This window comes from Chiloscyllium plagiosum, unplaced genomic scaffold (genome assembly GCF_037043375.1).
Source record: "Chiloscyllium plagiosum isolate Xiang-an unplaced genomic scaffold, Cpla_swu_hap1 HiC_scaffold_31, whole genome shotgun sequence".
NCBI lineage: Eukaryota > Metazoa > Chordata > Chondrichthyes > Orectolobiformes > Hemiscylliidae > Chiloscyllium > Chiloscyllium plagiosum.
Genome location: NW_028270169.1, coordinates 18399458 through 18425998, shown reverse-complemented (window position 1 = coordinate 18425998; position 26541 = coordinate 18399458). Strand labels below are relative to the sequence as shown.

General features: G+C 40.8%; 1 protein-coding gene across 5 annotated transcripts in view; it reads left to right on the top strand.

Moving 5' to 3' along the window:
- Positions 1–8928: 8928 nt before the first annotated feature.
- The window catches only part of LOC122563974 (vascular endothelial zinc finger 1-like), a 40476-nt gene continuing 22863 nt past the window's right edge, over positions 8929–26541 (top strand). For all 5 annotated transcript variants that reach the window (XM_087977302.1, XM_043718355.2, XM_087977301.1 and 2 more), the window contains exon 1: positions 8929–9053. In XM_087977302.1, coding sequence (XP_087833428.1) covers positions 9021–9053 — 33 coding nt within the window. In that variant the 5' untranslated portion in view covers positions 8929–9020. The remainder of the gene's footprint in view (positions 9054–26541) is intronic.

Here is a 26541-nt window from a genome sequence, read left to right as displayed (position 1 = left end):
CTGCATTTGATCCAGTTGCTTGATTCATGGTCATGTCAAAAACTGGCTTTGCTAAGATAGCAAGACTAAAGCTCAAATGTTTACAATTTTTGTAAAAAGCTTAATTGATTACTGAAAATAGTGGGGGGGAAAAAATGAAGTTTTGGCTAAAGAATAGGTTGAGCAGGGAATGATCAGTAAATTCACAACATCTTGATTCACTTTGAATCATGAACAGATGTCAGTTTTATTTTGAATATTTACATGTGAGATTGGGATAAAAGAATGAAGGAAAATGATGCTTTGTTTTGGGTAAGATTTCTGATCATCTAAGGTTAGTTTTTAATTAAGCTCAAAGTTTTTTTGAAAATATGCTTTCCTTAAATACCCACTTCAGGTAAACAGCAGTCAATGGTCAAGACTAGAATCACCAGATGAAACAGCAATATAAGTTCATTTAAAATCTTTGCTGTTGTGATCTCAGAACTATGACCAAACAAAAGATTGGGTAGTCGAGGTTAATTATGTTTACTGATACATGGCCTTCCATTGATGCCATTTTTAAAATTCCCTCACCCACTAACTTTTTTCCTTCATTTCCAAGTGGGTATTTTGCAACCATCTGGGAAGATATTGATCTCAACAATGAGATTACGAAGGCTTCTATTGATTGGGAGGTACTTGTATCATTGTTTACCATGTATATTTCCTTGATCACTTCTGTTTCCCAAGTGTCCCTTGTCTGTTTCCCCCATTCAGTTAAAGGTGAACTAAAATTTTTTTCCAGGTCTGACTAGGTTAATAGATTTGTCTTTCACCGATTAAGCCCAACTTGCTGAGTGTTTACAGCGTACACAATACTTGCAAATCTGGGTATTACTATTATTCTTGGCAGTCTGTATGGTTTTAAAAATAAACCCATTTACACAGTCAGTTGTTAACTCTTAACAGTTGTTTCCAAACCAATATGATTTTCTGAACTCAAGCTGAAACTATTAAAAAACAAGATTGGAAGAGGGATGAATGAGCACACTTAGTCCTCTGCATGTTGGTTTTGGTAACACTGCAAACTCCTAAGAATGTGGGTTCATAGTCCCCCCAGGACTGGAGCACATAGGTCATGGCTAACATTCTAATGTTTTCATAGCAATGCTCCATTGAAGTATTAGCTTTTACATGACATTAAAATGAAGACTATTCCTTCATATATGTAAAATACATGGCACTTGCTTAAAGAGCTGGAGGTTTATCTGTCTTGGCCAATATTCATCCATCCAGCATTACATATCATCTGGCCATTATCACACTGCAAATTGGAAATTCTGTGTTCAAACAGGCAGTGTCTCTTGGGAAGTGTGATGATTTGCATTAAGTATTCAACTACTTGATTTGTCCTCTAAGTGAGTCCAATGTTATATTATGCTAGCATGTAAATAGTTAACATATGCTAGTATGTAAAGCATGACTGAGAATATTTTTTCATTGTATCAATACTTTCTGAAGTGCGTCGTAAATTCACTATTTTGTAGTGAAATCATTAAATGTGAGCTTTCACTGAAATGCAATCATGGAACCAACAAAGTTAAGTATAGCCATATGTGCCTGTGACATGTAATGTACAGATTATTTTGTAAATCTTGAGTAAAATGAATTGTTCACCATAAAAATAATCGACATTTTAATGTCATGGTCAATTGAACAGCATGGAAACACACTTCAGTCCGACTTTTCCATTCTGATCAGATATCCTAAATTAATCTAGCCCCATTTGGCCCATATCCCTCTAAGCTCTTCCCATTCATGTACCAATCCTGATGACTTCTATGTTGTGCCAGCCACCTCCACTTTCTCTGGCAATTCATTCTATTCACGTATCACTGAAAAAGTTGCCCCATTGGTGTTTCAAGTTTCACTTTAAACCAATACTATGTAGTTTCGGGTTCCCTTACCCTGAGCAAAAGACCTTGGATAGTCACCTGCTCAATGGCCCACGTGATCTTATAAACCTCTCTCACCCTTTAGCTGCTGCAGGAAAAATAGCCCCAGCCTCTTCCTGTAATTGAAATTTCCAATCCCGGCAACATCTTTGTATATTTTATGAACCCTTTCATACTTAACTGCAAACTACCTAAAGCAGGGAGACCAAAATTGAACACACTTCCAAAAGTTGCCTAAGCAATGTCATTTATTGCAGCAATATAGATGTCTGAAGCCCTGTTAGCAATGCACACCAAAAGCTGTCTTATCTACCTGTGACTCCACCTTTTAAGAAAGTATGGACTTCTCTGGTGACATTCCCTGGGACCCTACTCTATATATCCTGCCTTGGTTTCTTACCAAAACGTACCTCACACTTCTCCAAATTAAATTGTCTTCTGCTCCTCGGCCCATCTGATCAAGGTCCTATATAAAAATGGCTGTTTGAAAGTTTATCAATAGAATCTGAGTGCTCATTATAACCTAGCTACCATGTTTTCAGGTTTATTCTTCTCGTAACAGCAACAGCAGCCGAGTCATTTGCTTAAGTGAACCTTGTGTCCTGTTCTGTAGTGTTTAAGTTACAGGTAAGTGAAAGCAAATCCCAAGGATCCTTATGTATCAAACACAATATTCGGTCTGCTTTCTATACTTTGTCTTGCATATGCATCTCATCCTGCCTTGTACTTAATTTCAGCATAACATTTCACTGCTACCTTCTGTAGTTACATTCATTTAAGAGAAAGCTAGTTAGGATATTCATCTCAAGTATTCTGTATTGCAACTATCCTGGATAGGAAAAGTTGAATTTCCAATTGAATTTGAGTGGCAATCTGATGCCGAGTTTTTGATTTTTTTTTCATAACGAGGAACGTTTTCTTTTCCACCTCCTACTCTTCTCTGCCCCTTACCCATTAAATTGGATTTACAAAAAGGTGTGTTAAATGATCATATATTTGGTTTCCCAATTTGATCTTGGCCAGTAAATGAAAATCCTTTTCATGGTAAGGCATTACGCTGAATATAAATTGAACATTGCCTTAATATGTATCCTGCATGCGTTTCAGGAGCCAACTCAGTAACTATTAAACAATGTATACTGAATATACATGTGCATAAAAATTCAGTACCAGTTATTTTGTCACTGATTTACTGATATTAGTTTGATTTGAAAAGTTGAAATTATAAACTAATCAAAGTGCCCAATTAAGTTAGATGTGAATGAATAAAATATTTTGACTGAATTGAAATCGGTGAATGCAATGAGAAAATCATAATATAGTTAAGGTTCTAAAGAAGCAAGTTAACAAGTTTCAGGTTTTTTAAACGAGGAGAATAGAGGGAAGCCAACATATAGTATATTTTGAAAGGCATTTGACTCAGGAAGCAGAGTGGGGATACACAGGACATTTTCCTAGAGGCTCTTGTGGTTCTTACTTCTAGCATGCTCTGTAAACTGTCAACATTCTTGGCAGTGAAATGTTGGTAACATTTCAGCTCCATTTTAACCAATTTTTGAATGTGATAGTATTTTCCATCTGCCACTGCCTGTGTTAGAATGTGTTGTGGGATTTTCCAGGCTCAAAGCTGCTAATAAGAGACTTCAACTACAAATCCCAGAATGCATATAAAATTTGGAAATGTTGGCAAGGGTACTGTTTTTAACACCTGGCTGTTGTCATGGGTGATAGTGAAGTATTGCAATATTTCAGGATAGATGAATATTCATGAAAATATCAAATTTGAGATTTTTAGAAAAGTCAATGTTCAGTTTGTTCATAGCAATTTGATTTTTTTATATAAATAGCCCTTACATCTTGTATCACTGATTAACTTAGAACGCCAGTAAGGTGTGTACAAAATGTTTTCTCATACTCATTTATACGAGAAACTTCCGCAAGCATCTCATGCAGCCGATTACCTCAGTTTTCAGGTTAATGGTGAATGCCAAATTGCTTACATAGCTGTTTGTGCTGTTATGCAAATAATACTTGAATATCCATATCTTCAGATTGTTGCAAATTAATATCTATTAAATTGAATTAATAAAAGCTAAAGCAAGTAGTAGGTTTCGCTGAACATAAAGAACGATTGCACTTAAATTTTGAAACACAAAATTTTTGAACTTTTCCATTGTGCTAATTACCACGAACCAGTGCTGCAATACACAAACTTGAATGGAGCATCAAGTGTCGGTGTTTCCTAATTGTTATTAGCATTGTACTCTGACATTGTCTTGATGCAAAATTAGCACCTAGGACTTTGATTTTTAAAATGCAGTTGCATTAAGAATTGATTATCAACAATAGTCCTTGTGATACAAATGTGGAAACTTCATGTATAGGGCCTATGATTGGCTTTGCAAGGAAAAGCCAGGCTTTGAGAGCTTAATGGGCAACTGCATGTAAAGGTATATATGAATGTATTGTAGATATTTACTCAGTAATATAACCAGAAATTAAAGCAATACGTTTTTGAGTAGTTTTTTTCTATACCATTATGCCTCCATATCCAAGTGAAGTTTTGGGGAAAAAAAATTATTGAAGTTATTTAAAATTCACTGTACCAATCACTATATTTACATGCTACCTGCCAACAGATGGAACAGTCATTAAATAGTCCGGCCTCACAAGTGTACAATGTAGATAATGGGCGTGCAATTGTTTAATTTTTATCTCAATTTTTAAGCTGAATAAGCTCATCTGTTTTTATGCAGAGAAATACCACTCAGACTTGACCTTGAACTTGAAACTAGATGTTGGATTTATTTGAACTCAAAATTTATGTAGTAGCAAAGGAAAACAGCAATATATTATTTGTACAAGCCACAATGATCAGTTGGTTTGAGGCAATCCACAACAGTTTGACAACCAGCAATAGCTTTGTAGAGAAGGAGAAAGTGAGGTTCTAATTGAAGGTCAGCTATGGCTGTAGTGAAGAGCCATGGATGAGGCATGATGGCCTTCGGTTTAAACCACCACCAATTATCTCTGTCCAACGAGAGACCAGTAATGGGTTCAGACTATAGCGATATTACCTTTTTATTTGTTAGATCCTTAGGATGTCAGCATTAAATAAACGTAGCTGACGGTTCAAAGGTGTGTGAAGTAGCGTGGATGTGTTCAATATTTGCAACAACTTTTGGTTGACCAGCAGAAATGAAGCAGAGATAGGAAAGCACAATGATTTCAATCAAAGATCACCTGTCAGCAGTTAATAAGTTTACCAACCTCAGCAGAACGTATTAGGCAGGCTTCAAAGAGCAAATTTGCTTATGCAATGAATGCGAGACTTGGCCTGTAGACTAACAGTATTCTCAAGAAGCCAACAATTTTCTATTTAACTGCTTTCCATAGTTTCTGCATTGTGCCTGAGGGACAAAATACTCGTGCGTTTGCTCAAGCTGGAAGGCTGAGCACCCAAACCATGTTGAGGGTGTCACAAGTGAACTGGGTTGGTTATTCAGCCAGTGTGCCTGATACTAACCAAACTCTGAAGCGCTTCATGCTGAGACAAACTCATGGCAACATGACAAGGAATGACTCTTGGGAATTTTGAGTCCTAGGGAAAAGCCTGCCTAAAATTGTTTCAGCTCGAAAAGCATAGAAGCAAAATTGTACCCCTTTCATAAGCAACTGCACCACACACACAACGGTGAGGAAAGTAAACCAGACACAGTAACCCATCAACCACTCAATTGACTGTCCTGAGCTATTTGCAGCAGAATCAGGTTCAGACCAGCCAAGTTGTCATCTTTGTACGTATTGGAGCATTACCAAACAGCTAACACCACCATCTTCGCCTCAAACATGTTGTTCCTTTGATATTAAACAAAATCAGAAATTGTTGGAAAGGCGCCACAGGTCTGACACCATCTGTGGAGAGAAATAAGAGTTAACATTTTGGAATCGGTAAATCTCAGTAAAACATGGAGATATTCCTTAAATTCCGTCAAATATTCTTGTCTGCAAGTGGGAAATTTGCATATGGGGGTTGCAGAATATCGGGCAATCAGTATTACTATATCTCTAACTTGTTTTGGAGATGCTGAACAGTGAAATTTGATTTTATCCATATTCATATATGCCATATTTCATATATTATAGCAATGATCACACTTCAAGAGTGCTTTTTTGGCTGCTTGCTTTGAGGCGTCCTGGCCATAAAAAAAGCACAGTTTTCTCATTCTCTTGACATTGTGGTCACTGCACGATAGATAGGATGCAATCGCACTAGAGAGGGTGCAGAGGAGATTCACCAGGATGTCGCCTGGGCTAGTGTGTTTCAGCTATGAAGAAAGACTAGATAGGCTGGGGTTGTTTTCCTCAGAAAGTGATGGCTGCAGATGCTGGAGATCAGAGTCGAGAGTGTGGTGCTAGAAAAGCACAGCAGGTCAGGCAGCGTACGGGGAGCAGGAGAATCCTGATGAAGGGCTTTTGTCCAAAACGTCTATTCTCCTGCTCCTTGAATGCTGCCAGATCTGCTGTGCTTTTCCAGAATCATACTTTTGGCCCTTGTTTTCCTCCAGAGCAGAGAAAGCTGAGGGGGATCTAATTGAGGTCATAATTATGAGGGGCATAGATAGGACTAGACAGGGCGAAACTTTTCCCCTTAATAGAGAGATTGATAACTAGAACCATAAAGAGCAAGAAGTTTAGAGAGGATTTGAGAAAGAATTTCTTTCATTCATTGTGGTGGCTGTCTGAAACTCCCTGCCTGAAAGGATGATAGTTGGATGATCCCTTGAAACGATCCCTTATGGAGAAATTGAGGACTGCAGACGCTGGAGATGAGGGTTGAGAGTGTGATTCTGGAAAAGCACAGCAGGTCAGGCAGCTTTCAAGGAACAGGAGAACCAACGTTTCGGGCATCTCCTCATGAAGGGCTTATACCCGAAATGTCGATTCTCCTGCTTCTTGGATGCTGCTTGACCTGCTGTGCTTTTCCAGCACCACCACATTCTTGATACAAGATTATGGGCAGTGTCCTGCGACTAGACCAGATAGGTGCTTGAGGATTGGTACAGACATGGTGGTCTGAAGGAGCTCTTTCTATACTGTAAGACAAAATATAATGAATGTTGGAAATGTGAAATAAGAATAAAAACTGCTGTAAAATAATCAAGTGACATTTATTGAGAGAAACAGAGTTAATGTTTCAGGTCGCTGATCAAGGTGCCTGACCAGTTCTCCAGGTGTCTTAGTTCTTTTAATTATAAAAAGAACTTCTTAATAAAAAGAAGTAAGGTGTTTATGAATTTCAGGAGTTCTATTTTTCATTCTCATGCATTTGAGCATGTGTTTTCTTATGGGAGTAGAAGGTGGGTTCAATTTGAACTTGCCACGTCCTGAAAGTAGGGAGAGAGGACAGAATGAAATTAATTCACAGTTGTTTGGAATGCTTTACTGCAGGGAGATAGGGGCTGGGCAGCTTTTTAAGTGAAAAGTAATTGGATAGAATATTTTCAAGTAAAGGAAGATTTCCCGATGATGGGTTTATGCCCGAAATGTCGATTCTCCTCCTCGGCTACCTGACCCGCTGTGCTTTTCCAGCTCCACACTGTTTGACGAAGATGTAGAATTGTGTGGAACGGGGGCAGGAGTAGGACAGGGTGTTGGTTCGAGTTGCCTTAAACAGTCGAATACTGCAGATGCTGAAAATCACAGAAATGTCGTGGTGCAGAAGTCCTTTGGCCCTTTTACTGAGCATTATTACTGAGTTTCCCAAGTTATCCCACACATTGGATAACTGTGTCTATTTAAGTAATGTCCTCATGAATGCCTAAAACAAAATTGAAATTGTAAGAAAAACGGAAGATTCTGTAAAAGAAAATAAACCAAACCTGCTGAGACCCTCACACAGTTTTTCTTTATTTCAAATTAAGGCACAAGGGTTTAGAGCTAGGGACTACAGTGAATGGATACTGAAACAGAAAATGCTGGAGAAACTCAGCAAGTCTGGTAGCGTCTGAGGAGAAAAAAAACAGTTAACATTTAGGAACCGGTGTATGCCATTCAGCCCCTCGAGTCTGCTCTGACTTTCAATGAGAGCATGGTTGATCTGTGGCCTAACTCCATATGCCTGCTTTGGGCCATATCCGTTGATATCCTTGCTTAATAAAAATGTCTATCTCGGATTTAAATTTAACAATTGAATTCGCATTGACTACAGTCTGAGGAAGAGAGTTCCAAACCTCCATTACTCTTTGCAAGTAGAATTACTTTCTCCCATCTCTCCTGAATAGCCTGGCTCTACTTCTTAGACAATGCCCCTGGTTGTAGTATCTTCAACAAGTGGAAATAGTTTATGTCCTCTGTCTTTTGCTGTTATTATCCTGAAGACCTCAATTTGATCATCCTTTAACCTTCTAAATTCTGGAGGATAAAGGTCTAATTTGCATAATCTTTCCTCATAATTTAAACCCCTGAAGTCCTGGTATTATTCAAGAAACGAAAACAGAAATTGCTCGGAAAACTCAGCAGGTCTGCTCGCATCTGTTGGTAGAGATAATGTCTCGGGGTCAGTGACGCTTCTTCAGAACTAGACACGAGGTGAATAAAAACAGAAACTGCTGGGAAAACTCAGCAAGTCTGATCGCATCCGAGGAAAGAAATCAAGAATTAACATTTTGGCTCCAGTGACTCTTAACGTTAACTCTGATTTCTCTCTACTGCTGCTGCCAGACCTGCTGGGTTCCCCCCCAAGCAATTTCTTGTTTTGGTTTCTGCACCTGCAGCTCTTTGGTTTTTAATGCTGTTATCATTCTTGTAAACCTTCATTCAGCTCCCTTCCTGAGGGGTTTTGTGTGTGTCCATATTTGCTCACAGTACTCTCAGTGGGGTCTAACGCAGAGCGAGCTGTCTGTGGATCCAAGTTGCAACATGTAGCTCTTCCCATTGTATCGGACACCCCCGTACTCCTCGGCACATGGTTGCTCCCAGATGCGCGGGGGGAGGTGAAAGGTGACAGGAAGTGGCGGCGGTCGCCATGTTGGTCCGAGTACAGTGTTTTCCGCAGCTTTGTTGTGGCCTCCTCTCCCCGTCTGCTCCCCGTCCGGAGGCGAAATGGAAGCGGCCTGGGGGGCCTTCATATTTCAGGTGAGGGTGTGGGGAGAGTCGGCGGGGACCGGGGCTCCGAATGAAGCGTCGGAATTTGAAGCCCGAAAGTCGGCATTTTTTGAAGTGAAGGATCGGGCAAGTTGTTTTTTCCCCCCTCTCTTTCTCTTTTTCTCTCTCTCCCTCTTCACTAAAGGGTTTTAGCTGCAGGCAAACCCAGCCAAGCTGCACACTCATATGCAGGCTTCCAGCTGGTTTGTAACCCGGTAGTGCTTCATTCCCTGAAATAAACCACTTCTCTTATTCAAGACGAAATGCAAGAGGGTGCGTTTTTGAACATCTGGCTATTACACATAAACCACAGCCAGCAATGTGCAATCCCTGTCAATCCAAGGGCATCTGGAATTTAGTTTACGATTGAGCCCACCTATTGTGCAGTAAATTTACGAGGAAGAATTGTCACTAGACTAACCCAATTTCCCTGCCCTATTTATTATTTACTTTCAAAGAGAAGCACCTGTTCCTTGCATGTAGTTTTGTGTCTTTTTTTTAGAAATCGGTTCCCAAGCAACTGATTATTCAATAGTATGCAGTTTGTTTAGTTTAAAGCATATGTTTTGGGCCCCATATCTCAGGAAGGATGTACTGATTCTGGAGTGGGTTCATGAGAAGGATCTCAGGAATGAAAAGCTTAACAAATGAGAAACGTTTCTGGGTCTATACTTGATGGAGTTTAGAAGATTGAGGGGGATCTAATTGAAACTTACAGAATACTGAATGGCTTAGTCAGAGTGGATGTTGGAAAGATGTTTCCAATGGTAGGAGACACTAGGACCTGAGGGCACAGCCTTAGAGTAAAGGGAAGATCTTTTAGAACGGTGATAAGGAGGCACTTCTTCAGCCAGAGAGTAGTGAATCAATGGAATTCACTGCCACAGAAGGTTGTGGGGACCAGGTCTTTGAGTATATTTAAATATGAGAAGTTCTCGGTTGTCAAGATGATCAAGGGTTACGGGGAGAAGGGGGTTGAGAAACATATCAGCTATGATTGAATGGTGGAGCAGACTCAATGGGCTGAATGTCTTATGGTCTCATGTTTTCAAGCTACTCCTATCAAACACAAATGTGGTTAATTTTCAGATCTTTTAAATACATAGATTTGACATAAAGCAGCACGTTGTGTTACACCTGAATGTCTTTTTAAAGAAAAAGGTGTTGTGACAGTCTGGCAAAGCTGTTTTCTCAGAAGCAATTCCCTGAGAGTTGTGAGATTTGTACAGTGAAAGTGTTATGATTTGAAGGGTTTAGAATTTGCGGCAGTTTTAGTCAAATAATGACTCTGCATCCCAGCTATGGTATGTGCTGCAAAAACTGCATTATATTTTTTAAAAGTGCAACACACGCAAGTTACAGTGTAATAGGAGAATGATAAATAATAGACATGTATTGCTGCTAGAAAAATGTCTATTTATCATTCTTCTATTACCCTGTAATTTGCATGTTTTGCACTTCTTAGGCATGTTTACGCCATGTACGATTGTGTAGTATGTGCTATCCATGTAGCACCCTCAGTCCTGGTGGAACGCTGTCTCGTTTTTACCATATCAGTTGAATATGGTAGAAATGACAAATAAAAGCTTATCTGTCTCCCTCTGGCCATCTGTGTGTCTCGCTCTCTCTCCCCACCACCGTCGGTCTGTCCATCTTTTCTCTCTCTGTCTCTATAAAATGAACAAACATCTAAAATGAACAATATTGTGCCACATAAGAACATAGGGAACACTTGGAGAAGATGATGGGCATTTGGTTCTCAAAACCTTCTCCACTCATTAATGCACTAATGACTAACTATCACCATTATCCATCATGTTCAAAATTCCATCAGTCTGTGAGTGGAATATCTTCAATGACCAGTGTGCCCTGGAGTGCAAAATGCTTCTTCATCTCCATCTTAAATAACAGACTACTTTAATCTAAGACTGTAGTTGAAACTTTATTGCTGGAACAGCACAGCAGGTCAGGCAGCATCCAGGGAACAGGAGATTCGACGTTTCGGGCACAGGCCCTTCTTCAGGAATCCTGAAGAAGGGCCTGTGCCCGAAACGTCGAATCTCCTGTTCCCTGGATGCTGCCTGACCTGCTGTGCTGTTCCAGCAATAAAGTTTCAACTTTGATCTCCAGCATCTGCAGACCTCACTTTCTCCTCTAAGACTGTAGTCCCTAATTTCTCCATCAGCGATAACAGCTTTTCAGTATTGAATCTATCAAATATTTTTTTAAAATTATGCTTAAAAATTGGATGTTTTTCAATGAGATCAGCCCTTGTTCTTCCAAAATGTAATGCACTGCATGCCAGACTATTCAACTTTTTGCGTGAGAATCAGTCTCATGAACCTTCTTTGCATTTTATGCATTGTGTGGTTAGGATCTGGCATGCAGTGCCTGAGCCTATGAAAGAGACCTTGAAAAGAGAACTGAATAATAATGTGAACAGAAAAATGTTTAGAATTGTAGGGAATATTATGGGAATTGGACCAGGTATGCTGCTCTTGGAGAGAGCCAGCACAGATAAACCTGGCTGAGTGGCTTCCACGTGCACTGCAACTGTTCGATATGCATAATAAGCTTTTATTTATCAATGTATACATTCAGCTTGTAAGTCCTGCTTTCTGTTTGTGTGTCTTAGTCTGTTAAGGTAGGTGGTTCTTTTTCTCAGGTTGGTAAATGGGGTCCAAATCAATGTGTTTGTTGATAGAGTTCTGGTTTGAATGTCAGGCCTCTCGGAATTCCTGTGCATGTCTGTTTAGCCTGTTCTAGGATGGATGTATTGACCCAGTCGAATTGGTGTCCTCCTCCATCTGTATGTAAGGGTACTGGTGATAGTGAGTCATGTTTTTTGGTGGCTAGTTGGTGTTCGTGTATCCTGGTGGCTTGATTCCAATGTAGTCCTTGCATAGTGTTTTGTAAATGACATTTGATTTGCTCGTTGTTGGTATAGGGTCCTTTAGGTTTATGTTTAAAGTAAATAATTGTTCCAGCACAGCATTCATATAAGATCCTGCACATTTCTACACTTGCATAATGCATGATATTTGTCAGTACCACTGAGGTCATGAGCTAAATTTTTGGCATTGCAAGATCTGAGGAGGAATGGCTGCTATGGAGCTCCAGTCAAGTTTCTACAGTCGAGCTTTTGCTCGAATAGGCCTTCACTCTCTCTCATTTCTCACTGAGGCTTACGACAGTTTTCAAGCCTAAAAGTGAGCTGACAGTGGGGAATAAATTTGGAGAGCACTGCATTGATAGAACATAAGAACTAGGAGCAGGAGTAGACCGTTTGGCCCTTTGAGCCTGCTCACCCAATCAATAAAATCATGGCCAATCTTTTTGTGGACTTTGATGTCTGGTTACTGCTGTCGGAGACCGTGAAATTGACTTCTGAGGAAGCTTGAGTGCTCTGTGTCTCATGTTTGTCCCAACCCCAATATTTATGATTAATTTCAACTGAAGTAGGGACTAGTGGAGAGTCTCATTGCTCCTGAGTTAGAGAGGAGAAAACTATCGGGGTTTCAGTGAAACCTTATCCAGCATTTCCTGATAAGCATGCACCCATGTGTATGCAGTGAGGACAGAATTGGGCTTATTAGTGATTTTCCTTATGAACCGATAGCTTGCTGACATCTCCTTTCACAGCCCTAAAAGAATAACTGCTGTCACATTGAACCACATCTCAGCAAGAAATAAAATATTCAACGGCACCTTGTGTCTTTAATGCAGTAAAGCCTCCCCAAGATCCTAACAGGAGTGATTAGCAAACAAAACTGGACATTGAGGCACCTAAGGTAAAACTAGGACAGGCTGGTCAAAGAGGTAGGTGTTCAGAATGAGTGTCTGGAAAGATTCATGGAGGTTCAGGAAGGGAATTCCAGAGGTTAGGATCTTGACAACTATGGGGCTATAACGATCAATGGTGGAAGAATTAAAATCAGGAATGCTGAAGGGGTCAGAATTGGATTAGTGGATATGAGGGTTGCAGAGCTGGAGGTGATTACTGAGATATTGGAGGGATTATACAAACCATGGTTGTATTCTCTGGAATTTAAAAGATTCAGATAATTTGAGAGTTTTAAAGATTTTAAGGGGAGCAGATAAGGAAACTATTTCCACTGACCGAGAAGTCCAGGTCTACGGGCTGGACTCGACATTGAAGTCAAGCAGCTCAGGAGTGAAGGATAGGATGAAACTAGGCTGGAACTCTTCAGCTTTTAACTTTAACTGAGAAGTTTAAAGTTGGGTATGTGGTGTGAGGTTGTACACCAATAGTAATGGTATTGAATGCCAGAGGTTCATGTTTGAGGGGCTGATGTCTTTCTTCTGTTCCTAATATTAGACAACCCAATCAATAGTGCAACCATACAGGTAAAAATGGGTCAAGCTGAACAACTGTTCAGACGGCTGGCAAGCAATGGGAGAGAGGAGAGCTGGGATGTGAATGAAGAAGATGATGAATAGAAGTAGAGAGATGGGGGAAGAAGAAGGGGCAGGACAAGGCTTGAAAGAGCGAGTTGGGGCATGTATGACAGGAAACAGGGGTTATTCAGGGTGACCAGGTCTTGAGAAGACTTTCGCTGGCTAAAGTTGTTTGCGATTTTTATTTTTAAAGGAAGGAAATAAAGTGACACAAGCAAGGCTTAGGTAGAGGACTCCAAAGTGGAAGCTGAAAGTCCTGCTACTGATGAGGGAGCACCATTAAAAGGTGAATGGTGGTTAGACCTGGCGCACCGATGTGTCTGTGATGATAGAAAGATGTTAAGTTTGGTGAGGGGATGGAGGTTTACTGGGTGGTGACTGCCTAATTTGTCATGTTGCTGGCAGTAGTATTTTACACAATTTTGGCTTTATTATAGACTTTAGAATAATGTTGTGAAAGAAGTTGATTACTGCATTAAGAGAACAAAAAGGTGTTCCTCTGTTAATTGGTCTTAGTTGTCCTATTGATGGAATAGGCTACTTAGCTTTTGGTTGCAGCAGGTGACTAGGTTTCATAATGTTGCTACTGTTCATTTTAAGAGCTTGATGCTGTCCAATTTTATGGCACCTTCTGAAGGTTGTACTGAGAGCGCTTGGGATACGGTTTCATACAAGTTGTCCGGTCTATGGTACCTCATCCAAGTTGCCATGTTTCATCTGAGCCTGATTGTCTGTATCAGCAGAGTGCATCACTATGCTTGAACCCAACAGCTTGGTACATTTGGGTATGGCACAGCAAATGGTAGAATTTGAATTCAGGTTAAAATCTGGAATTGGGAGTCTAATATGAGCTAAGTAAAAACAATGACTGCAGATGCTGGAAACCAGAGTCTAGATTAGAGTGATGCTGGAAAAGCACAGCAGTTCAGGCAGCATCCGAGGAGCAGTAAAATCGATGTTTCGGGCAAAAGCCGTTCAGCAGGAATACAGGCAGAGAGCCTGAAGTCTAATATGAGCATCAGTCCGTTGTCGATTGTTGGAATAACCCAATTGGTTCACTAATCTCGTTTAGGGAAGGAAACTGCCATCCTTACCTGGTCTAGCCTACATGTGACGCCAGATCCACAGCAATGCTGTTGACTCTTAACTGCCCTCTGGTCAGTTAGGAATGGGCAAGAAAGCTGACCTAGCCAGGGACTTCTGCATCCAGTGAATAATTTCTTTATTTAAAAAGTAAGCGCTCTGTGTTTAGAATTCTCCACGAGCTGGAACTTTTGTCAGCTTGTTTCTTTTAAATGCTAGTCATTTGTCAGTGTTAGGTTTTTTCAAATAGCACATTATTCAAATAATAATCCATTCCCCATCAAGGAGGTGGGTAACATAGTTCTAATATTATTGGCCTAGTAATCTATAACTCCAGGCTAATGTTCTAGGGACTTAGATTGGAATCTCACTTTGGCGGATGGTAAAATTTGAATTCAATAAAAAAACCTGGAATTAAAAAGCTAATCTAATAGCAACCACATAACTACTGACTGTTGTAAAAATCCATCTGAATCACTAATGTAATTGAAGAAAGAAAATCTGCCACCCTTACCTGGTCTGACCTCCATGTGTTTTCAGACTCTGAAAAACATGGTTGACTCTTAACTGCTGCCTGAGCAATTAGGGCAGGGTGTTAAATGCTAGTCTAGCCAATGATACCCACATAAAGTGAATAAATTAAAAGTTCTACTCAACTGTTAGAAGTTGTCAAACGTATGGATAGCAGTTATCCGTGGTACTGTGTTTCCTCAGTACCCCTTGCTAGATTCCCACACTCTGCACCCTCACTGCTTGCAAGATCTCAACACCCAGCTTTGTGAACGATCACCCAGGATTAATTGAAAATACACAACTTTAGGTAACTCATTTTTGATTAACTGGCATCAGCTATTCTGTGTGCATGCTGAACAATAAAGATTTTACTCTACAAAGATGCTAAAGTTGATAAAGCATTGCTGGAAAAGGCACCACAGGTCAGGCATCATCAGAGAAACAAGAGAGTCAATGTTTCAGGCATAAACCTTATTCAGGACTGGGCAGGAGGCTGAGACATAAATTTGGGGGTTGGGGGCTCGGGGAAGGGTAGGTGGGATAGCAATAAATGGGCAAAGGTAGGAAGTGATTGTGATTGGTAAGTGGAAGTGTAGAGCTAATATGTGGGAAGGAAGATGGACAAGTGAATGAGGTCAAAAGGGTGGATCTGAGTTAGAGGATTGGATCTGGGATGGGATGAGGGAACAAAAGTTTTGGAAACTGGTGAATTCAGAGTTCATGCTGCGTGGGTGAAAGATGAGGTGTTCCTCCTCCAGTCTGTGGGTGGCCTTGTGCAGGAGGCCCAGAATGGATATGTCTGGAGGAGGAATACCTCATCTTCTGCTTCTGGAGCCTACAACCACATGGCATGAACAATGAATTCACCAGTTTCCAAATCTCTTCTCCAGCCCCACCCCATCCCAAATCCAACCTCTTAACTCAGATCTGCCTTCTTGATCTGACCGAGCTGTCCACTTTCCTTCCTGCCTATCTGCTCCACACTTCTACCAACCTATCACCATCAGCTCCTACCTTGGTCCACATACTGCCAAACCACTGAGCTTTCCCCTAGCCCCACCTCCCTTCCCCCATTTACCCCTTAGCCCCCTTCTCCCTGCCCGGTTCTGAAGAAGGATTATGCCCAAAGCATTGAATGTCTTGCTCTTCGGATGCTGCCTGACCTGCAGTGGTCTTTCCAGTACCACACTTTATCAACTCTGACTCTCCACTACTTGCAGTCATCAGTTTCTCAAAGATGCGAAAGTACCATGCATCAATTAATTATGTCAACCTCCCATTCAGCTGTTTAGTTTAATTCAGGATAATACCTTCAGGTGAGTATTTAGTGCCAACTCATTAATGCTTGTTATTTCTTTTAAAGTCAGGGATGAATGAGTGAGTGTAAAATTTTTTTTGCTCATCAACATTTTGTTTATACATCTAATCTTTTGGAGACCACTATGATATTTAGTTGTATGCATGAATGTGCACAAATTTAAAGACTTTTTGCCCTGTAGAGAATTCCCTATCCTGAAGATGTTGGGTTTTTGTTTGCTGGCTCTTAACTTTCTAGTATTATGACTTTCCAGCCTCAGGTGACGGTCTGTGTGGAGTTTGCTCATTTTCCCCGGGTCTGCGTGGGTTTCCTCCGGGTGCTCCAGTTTCCCCCCACAGTCCAAAGATGTGATGTGCAGGTTAGGTGAATTGGCCATGCTAAATTGCCGATAGTGTCAGGTGTATTAGTCACAGGGGAATGGCTCTGGGTGGGTTACTCTTCGGAGGGTCGGTGTAGACTTGTTGGGCCGAAGGGCTGTTTCCACACTGTAGGGAATCTAATCTAATCTCTCTCACCCAAAAAGTGGGATTTTATTCTCATGAAACCACCGAATCCAAGCCACCCGACGACATGGAAGAACAAAGAACAAAGAAAATTACAGTGCAGGAACAGGCCCTTTGGCCCTCCAGACCTGCACCGATCCAGGTTCTTTTTCGAAATCTGTCACCTATTTTCCAAGAATCCGTATCCCTACCTATTCATGTATCTGTCTAGATACATCTTAAATGATACTATCGTGTCTGCCTGTATCACCTCCACTGGCAACGTGTTCCAGGCACCACCACCTTCTGCATAAAGAACTTTCCACACATATCTCCCTTAAACCTTTCTCCTCTCATCTTGAACTTGTGACCCCAGTAATTGAGTCCCCCATTCTGGGGGGGAAAAAACTTCTTGCTACCCATCTTGTCAAACCTTTCATGATTTTGTAGACATCAATCAGGTCCCCCCTCAACCTCCATCTTTCTAATGAAAATGTGAAGGTGTTTGGTATGCTTTCCTTTGTTGGTCAGAGTATTGAGTACAGGAGTTGGGAGGTCTTGTTGTGGCTGTACTGGACATTGGTTAGACCACTGTTGGAATATTGCATGCAATTCTGGTCTCCTTCCTTTCGGAAAGATGTTGTGAAACTTGAAAGGGTTCAGAAAAGATTTACAAGGATGTTGCCAGGGTTGGAGGATTTGAGGAATCCAGACATATGAGTGTTATCTCTATTGAGTTGGAATTAAGGCCAAGGGACAGATCTTTTCATTTTTAGTTAAATGGGTCTGCATGTCAGACAATTACTTATGTGACTTCTAGAATTAAAATTAATTTTAGTTTGTACTCAACTGTGGGATATTAGTGCAGGGAAAATGAAACATTTGTTTTAAATGTGAATTGTTACTATTTCAGACGTGTTAAGTAGTCCCAGATTAGTGTAGCTAGATACAGCTAGATATTGAGTTAACCTATTTGTCCCAGTGAGGTCATATCTTCAAATACAAGAGCAATCCTACTCTTCTCGAGCAGTATGTTGTTCCATTTCACAAGCAGTAGACTGGGTGTCCGTTTGGGAGCCTACTCCAAGGCTTGAGCACAAAAATCAAGACTGGTTTACATATTGGACTTCTGGGCAAGATGTTAAATTGAGGCCTGACTTGCCTCTTGTGTGGCCGTGAAAAATGTCATGGTCCTACAGTATTTCAAAGAAATAAAGGGGAGTTCTCTGTGTCCTGGTCAACATCTGTTCCTCAAACAGCATCAACAGCAAACAGTGACAGATTATCTGGTCATTATCACATTACTGTTTGTGAGAATTTGCTGTGTGCCCCTTAGCTGCTGTGTCTCTGACAAGTGAGACTACACTTCAGAAAGTACTTTATTGCTTGTAAAGTGTTTGGGCATCTGGTGATTACGAAAGGTGCTGCATAAATACAAGTCTCACAAATGATGTATGAAGGTAAGAAGTGTTGACACTTGGGTAAGCAGGATATGAAAAAGAGGAATTTTATCCTGTGCACTTTTGAAGTACAAGGTGTAGCTTGTAGTTTAGTATGTAGGCAAATGTGGGAGCCATTTCAGAAAGACTATAGTCATGTATAAACAATAATGAGATAAATGATTCTTTAATCTGCTTTTGATTTGGCTGTTTGAGGGAGAAGTGTTAGCTGGCCTTTCTTTACAACTTCAGATATTGTCAGGGTATTTTAATCGTGCTGGAAAAGCACAGCTAGTCAGGCAGCATCTAAGGAGCAGGAGAATCAACATTTCGGGCATAAACCCTTTATCAGGAATGTCTGTCAGAATAAACATAGAAAGCCAACCTTAGCTTTATGTTTATCTGATAAACAGCACCTTCAGTAACACAGCAATCCTGAGAGCTGCACTACAGTGAAACTGGCAAAATACATTAGCAGCAACAATAACAGTTTGGTGTGTATTGCATTCACACCTAGGAACTGAACAGCTATTCATTGTAGAAATATCTAGTTTGATGGTAATGTGATAAATTCCCTGATGGTTCAGTACATAACTACCAAGATGCATCAACAAAATATCTGAGGGACAGTGATTTGTCTCTGCTGATCTCAGCTGGGCTGATCAGTTGGAACACTCCAGCTGGACTCGGCAGAGGGAAACATTTCCCAGCCAGTCCTGAAAACAGCTTTGTGTAGCTGTCAGTGAGAGAACATAGAACATTACAGCGCAGTACAGGTCCTTTGGCCCTCGATGTTGTGCTGACTTGTCATACCAATCTGAAGTCCATCATCTAACCTACACAATTGCATGTACGTCCATACTACTGTTGCAGGCAAAGCATTCCATACCCTTACTACTCTGAGTAAAAAAACTACCTCTGACATCTGTCCTAACCCCCCCCCCCCCTCCCCCTCCCAAATTTAAAGCTATGCCCCCTCGTACTCGCCTTCACCATACTTGGAAAACGGCTCTCCCTGTCCACCCTATCTAACCCTCTGATTATCTTATATGTCTCTATTAAGTTACCTCTCAACCTCCTTCTCTCTAACGAAAACAGCCTCAAGTCCCTCAGCCTTTTCTTGTAAGACCTTCCCTCCATACCAGGCAACATCCTAGTAAATCTCCTCTGCACCCTTTCCAAAGCTTCCGCATCCTTCTTATAATGCGGTGACCAGAAATGTACGCAATACTCCAAGTGCGGCCACACCAGAGCTTTGTACAGCTGCAGCATAACCTCATGGTTTCGGAACTCGATCCCTCTAAAACACTGTACGCCTTCTTAACAGCCCTGTCAACCTGGGTGGCAACTTTCAAGGATCTGTGTACATGGACACCGAGATCTCTCTGCTCATCTACACTACCAAGAATCTTACCATTAGCCCAGTACTTTGCATTCTGGTTACTCCGACCAAAGTGTATCACCTCACACTTTTCTGCATTAAACTCAATTTGCCACCTCTCGGCCCAGCTCTGCACTTATCTACGTTTTGTCTCGACTCTGATTTCTTTGTGGTTTGGATGCCTTGCTATCTGGGTGAGGAATGACCCATTCAGGGGCGATATTGTAGCAAGAGACTGCAACAGAAGTCAGAACGTTCAGTGTAGAAGAGAAATGAAAGAAATAGCACAACTGGTATACTGTGGTTGCACATCATTGTGAAGAAGGGTCATTGGACTCAACATTAACTCTGTTTTCTCTCCATGGTCACTGTCAGATCCACTGAGTTTCTCCAGCAATTTGTTTTTGTGTACTGACATTGTAGTTTGGCCTTTGGATGTAAAAACCTGTGCTTTATTCTCATAATTTAATCTGAACACTTCAACTTGCTATTCTAGATGCTTTTACGACCATTATTTGGACTTTCTACATTTTTTAATACGAATTCTGATGAGTTGCAGTGCTTAAAGTTTGAGACTGAGCATGTACGAGTTTTCTTCAATGTGTCTGATGTTTATTTTTGTATTTGCTGTGAAATTGACTTGGTTGCTGTAGAAAGCAGTAAAGATGTTGTGAAACTTGAAAGGGTTCAGAAAAGATTTACTAGGATGTTGCCAGGGTTGGAGGATCTGAACTACAGGGAGCGGCTGAACAGGCTGGGGCTGTTTTCCCTGGAGCGTCGGAGGCTGAGGGGTGACCTTATAGAGGTTTACAAAATTGAGGGGCATGGATAGGATAAACAGACAAAGTCTTTTCCCTGGGGTGGGGGAGTCCAGAACTAGAGGGCATAGGTTTAGAGTGAGAGGGGAAAGATATAAAAGAGACCTAGGGGGCAACTTTTTCACGCAGAGGGTGGTATGTGTATGGAATGAGCTGCCAGAGGAAGTGGTGGAGGCTGGTACAATTTCAACATTTAAGAGGCATTTGGATGAGTATATGAATAGGAAGGGTTTGGAGCGATATGGGCCAGGTGCTGGCAGGTGGGACTAGATTGTGTTGGGATACCTGGTTGGCATGGATAGGTTGAACCAAAGGGTCTGTTTCCATGCTGTACATCTCTATGACTACGACTCTACATACTGTAGTTTTGGGCATTACAAGTTGTCAAGATACTCTCAAACAATGAATACGTATACATTGGCTGACCAGTTTGTTGACCTGAAGCACACAAAAACAGAAATTCCTGGACAAACTCAGCAAGAAGATCTTTGCTTTTCACCTTATCCATTGGCCCTCATGATTTTTATAAACCTCTGTAAGATCACCCCTCAACCTCCAGAGCTCTAATGAAAAAGGTCCCAGCTGATCCAGTCTCTCCTCAAAACTCAAACCATCCAGTCCCAGTAATATCCTTATCAATCTTTTCTGCACCCACTCTAATTTAATAATATCCTTCCAGGATGATCAGAATAATGCACAGTACTCCAAAAGTGGCTTCACAAACGTCCTGTGCAACTGCAACATGATGTTCCATCTCCTATTTTAAGTGCTCTGAGCAATGAAGGCAAACATGCCAAATGCCTCCTTAACTGCTCTGTCTACTTGTGATGTAACTTTCAATGAACCATGACCCCTGAACCCCTAGATCTCTGTTCTACCACACTCCCCAGGCCCCACCATTAACTGTTAAGCACTGCCCTTGTTTGCCTAACTAAAATACAACACCTCATATTTATCTAAATTAAACTCCATTTGCCACTTCCCAGCCCAATTGGTTAAGATCCCTTTGTGGTTTTAGATAACCTTCTTTACTGTCTACAACACCACAAAGTTTGGTGTCATCCACAAATTTGCTAACCATGCCTACTATATTCTCATTCAAATCCTTCATATAATGCCAAATAACAGTGAACCTAGCACCAATCCCTGTGGTATGACTCTGGTCACACACCTCCAGTCGAAAAAAACAGCCCTCCACCACCACCTTCTGTCTCCTATCATCAAGCCAATTTTGTATGCAGTTGGCAACCAAAGGGTCTATTTCCACGCTGTATAACTCTATGACTTAGTCTGGCAACATCTGTAGAGAGAAAAGAGTTAACATTTCGAGTCAAGTGGTCTCTCTTCAGATCTTTTAGAACTAAGAAAAAGTGGTCTTTATGCTGATGATGCTGGAGTGAGGAAGGAATGGGTATGGAGTGAGCAGGTAAGTGGAGATGGATCCTGGAGAAGAGAGGGAATAAAAATTAGGCAGAGAAAGAATTGTTGATGCTAAGCTGGAGAAGCTGGCTAGGTGACTGTATGCATTAGAATTTATTTGATTCAGATGTGTTGAAAGAAATTCTTGATTTTTCCTTGATTGGCTTTGATTTTTTTTAATTTATAATTTTATTTGTGTTCAGTTTGTACAGTTTTAACGTTTCTGAATTCTCTAGCCTAGCCCTGGCTTAAATTTGCTACATAATGTTTATTGTTTGGTCTGAAACTCTGTCCAATTAACTATCCTTTGAGAGGATCATTTTTTTGTTCACTGGATTTTCTAGGGAAGATCGAACATATTTGGACAGCTGAATGTTGTGTTAGGCAGGGGAATGAACAGTATTTTGATAACAGAAATGCAAACTATGCAAAATCCACACACACTTAGCAATACTAGTAAACAGGAAAGTCTTTTTAGATGGATATCCCAGTGTAACGTCAGCTTTCCAACTCTTTGGCAATGTCATTATATATAAGCACTGGCTGTTTACCAAGTTAATGTAGTTTCGTTGTGACACAAGTTCACTGACTCAACTTGTGTGCAGATTGTTGAAAAACTCACATATTCTCTTGATTCCTCCTGTTGTTGTTATGAAAAATAGTAAGTTATCATATTGAAAGTTCTTGCACACAGGTTAAAACTACTTCATTGCATAAGTGCAGGAGGATTATGTCAGGTTTCTTCTCTCAGCCCCAGGCTTGGGCAATGCTGTAATGGAGCACTTTAAATTGCTTAGAATATCTTGGCACAAGTCAGAAACCTGCATTCCTCACTTGTGATTACAGGACATTAATCTGCACAAACAACTTGTATTTTTCATAAGAGTAACAGCTACAAATCTTAATTATGTTATGACCAAGCAAGATTCTTTAAATAAAAAAAAAATTGCTGGAGCAATTCAGCAGATCTGGCAGATCTATGGAGAAGAAGCAGAATTCTGGTTCAGTGACCCTTCAAAACTTCTAAAGGTGTGGCATTTTCATGGTCAAAATTATACTTTGTTTGCTTCATTCTATTAATGTTGTCTAGTAACATGAAGCATCTACTGGTCTTTTCTCCATACAGGGCAGATGTGTTTGTATTTGGACTTCCACAAGGTATTTGGCGAACCTCACAAAGGTTAAGTTATAAGACAAGAGTCCACAGTGTTGGCGGTAGTATATTGGCATGGACAGAGAATTGGTTTGTGTGCAGGAAACGAGTGGGGTAAGAGGTTCTTTTTCAGGTTGGTGATCCGTGAACAGTGGGGTTCCACAGGAGCCAATGCTAGGATTGTGATAGTTTACAATATATATAAATGACTTGAAGGAAGGAAGTGAAGGTACTGTAGCCAAGTTTGTGCACAACATTAAAATAGATAGAAAGGCAGGTTGGAGAGGGATACAAACAGTTTACGGAGAGGTATTGATAGATTAAGTAAATGGGCAAAATGTTGACAATGGGGTATAATGTGGGAAAATGTGAAGTTGTTCATTTTGGAAGAAAGAACAAAAGAACAGAATACTATTAAAATTGAAAACAACTGCAGAAAACTGCGACACAAAGGACATGGGGTACTTACACATGAAATAGAGAGAACGAGTGTTAAGTTTTTTTTCTTGAGCGATTCTTACACACTTGATGCTACTGCAATTCACTAACTTCTGTGAACAACAACCAAATTTTATTAAGCCAATACGATACAAACCTTGGAGAAACTCTTAACACTCTTTACTATGCTTGCAAAGCATGTCGAGAGGTCTCTCTGAAAAAAGGAAACAGTTCTATTTTTATACAAAATCTTTAACTCACAGCCAGTAATGCCCAAAAGAGAACCCTCAGTCACATGCCACTCAAGACACAATGCAGTGACCATATCATTTCCAGAAACAGTATAATGTAACTCATCCCTTAATGGTCAAATCCGTTGTGAATCGTTTTGTTTAACTACAGGGAGTAGTCAAAATTGCAACCATAATGTTCTTATTAATTTCTGAATAGGGGATGAAACTGTAAGGAGTAGGAGATGACAATGTAAATTGGCTTCTGAATAAGAGGAAATTCCAATGCAAATGGCTTTGAATGGCAAGGGATGGGAATGTAAATTCCTTGCATTCTATCTGTAAGACCGAGACATCTCACCTTAGCCTCGGGATATTCAATTTTCTGTAGGTCAGCAGAGATAATTAACCCTTTAATATCTCACGAGGACTCAAGTTCTGCAAGTAATCAGAAGGCAAATGCAATGTTGGCTCTTATTTAAAGGAGTTTGGAGAATAGGAATGGAACATAGAACATTACAACGCAGTACAGGCCCTTTGGCCCTCGATGTTGTGCCGACCTGTGGAACCAATCTGAAGCCCACCTAATTTACACTATTCCATTCTCGTCCATATACCTATCCAATGACCATTTAAATGCCATTAAAGTTGGTGAGTCTACTACTGTTGCAGGCAGTGCATTCCGTGCCCCTACCACTCTCTGAGTAAACAAACTACTTCTGACATCTGACCTATATCTATCACCCCTGAATTTAAAGCTATGTCCCCTCATGCTAGCTATCGTCAACCAATGTAAAAGGCTCTCACTGTCCAATTTATATAGCCCTCTGATTATCTTATATGCCTTAATAAAGTCACCTCTCAACCACCTTCTCTCTAATGAAAACAGCCTCAAGTCCCTCAGCCTTTCCTCATAAGGCCTTCCCTTCATACCAGGCAACATCCTAGTAATTCTCCTGTGTACCCTTTCCAAAGCTTCCACCCTTCCTATAATGTGGTGATCAGAACGACATACAATATTCTAAATGTGGCCACACCAGAATTTTGTGCAGTTGCAACATGAGCTCAGGGTTCCGAAACTCAATCCCTCTACTAAAATAAGATAACACTCTGTATGCCTTCTTAACAACCTTATCAACTTGGGTGGTAACTTTCAAGGATCTATGCACCTGAACACATGTGTCTGCTCATCTACACTACCAAGAATCTTAGCATTAGCCCAGTACTCTGCATTCCTGTTACTCCTTCCAAAGTGAATCACCTCACTTTTCTGCATTTAAACTCCACATTTGCCATCTCTCATCCCAGCTTTGCAGCTTATCTATTTCTCTCTGTAACCTACAATGTTCTTTGTCACTAGCTACAACTCTACCAACCTTAGTGTCATCCGCAAATTTACCACCCCATCCTTCTGTGCCCTCGTCCAGGTCATTTATACAAATGATAAACAACAGTAGACCCAAAACGGGGAAGTCTTACTGCCAACTCTACTGCTGAGACCAATCTGGAGTACTGTGAACAGTTTTTTTGCAGTGGTCTCCTTATTTAAGGAAAGGTATGATTTTGTTGGAGTCAAGACTAAGGTGGTGCTGGAAAAGCGCAGCAGGTGAGGAGCATCCGAGGAGCAAGAAAATGAGACCTCATTCCTGATTAAAGGCTTTTGCCTGAAATATCTATTTTCCTGCTCCTTGGATGCTGCCTGACCTGTGCTTTTCCAGCACCACTCTAACCTTGACTCTAACCTCCAGCATCTGCAGTACCCACTTCTGCCTATCATTTTGTTGGAGGCAGTTCAGAGAAGGTTCACTGGGATGCTGTCTGGCTTGGAGGGATTGTCTTATGAGCAAAGGCTAAACAGGTTGGGGCTGTAATTGTTGGAGTTTTGAAGAATGAGACGTGATCTCATGTAGGATATTATAGTAACATATAAGATTCTTAAGGGACTTGACAAGGTAAATGCTGAGAAGATGTTTCCCCCTCATGGGAGAATCTAGCTCCAGGCAGCATTTCCTCAGAATAAAGGGATGCCAATTTCTGGGAGTCTTGGAACTCCTTGCCACAGAGAGCTGTGGAGGCGCAGTCCTTGTGTATATTTAAGACTGAAGTAGTTTCTTGATCAGTCAGAGAACCAAAGGTTGCGTGGAAAGGCCAGGAAAGTGGACATAAAGAATGTCGGATCAGCCATGTTTCTATTGAGCGGCCTACTCCTGCTCCAGTTTCTTCGACAATGGTTTTATGGCCAGCCTTCAAACTCTCGTCAAAATAAAAACTGTTTCTGGAGTGCGTTTCCACAAGTGCTGGCAACTAATTGTACCATATTTGAGTGTTTTTACCCCTCTATCAGCTTAGATAATGAATGTGAGCCAAGCTGTTAATGGGTGCAATACAGTAACACCAGTTTGTTAGATCATAAGATACAAGGAGAAGGAACAGACCATATAGTTCCTTGAGCCTGCCCTGCCATTGATTAAGGTCATGGCTGATCTGATAGTGGTCTTCACTCTATATTCCTGCCTCAAATCTCTCCCCAACCCTCGTAGGTCAGAAATGTGTCTTAACACAAGCCTGGATATATAAAAAGGAAAGAGAATTCCAAACACCAATGATGCTGAACAAAGATATTCCTCCTCATCACTGTCCCAAATTGGAAATGCTTTATTATAAACAATGCCCCCTAATCCTGGATATCTGCCACAAGGGGAAATAACTCCTCAGAATTTGTCATGTCAAACCCATCAATCTTGTTTTGTTCTTGCATACCATGTGTACCTTGTATCATAATAATG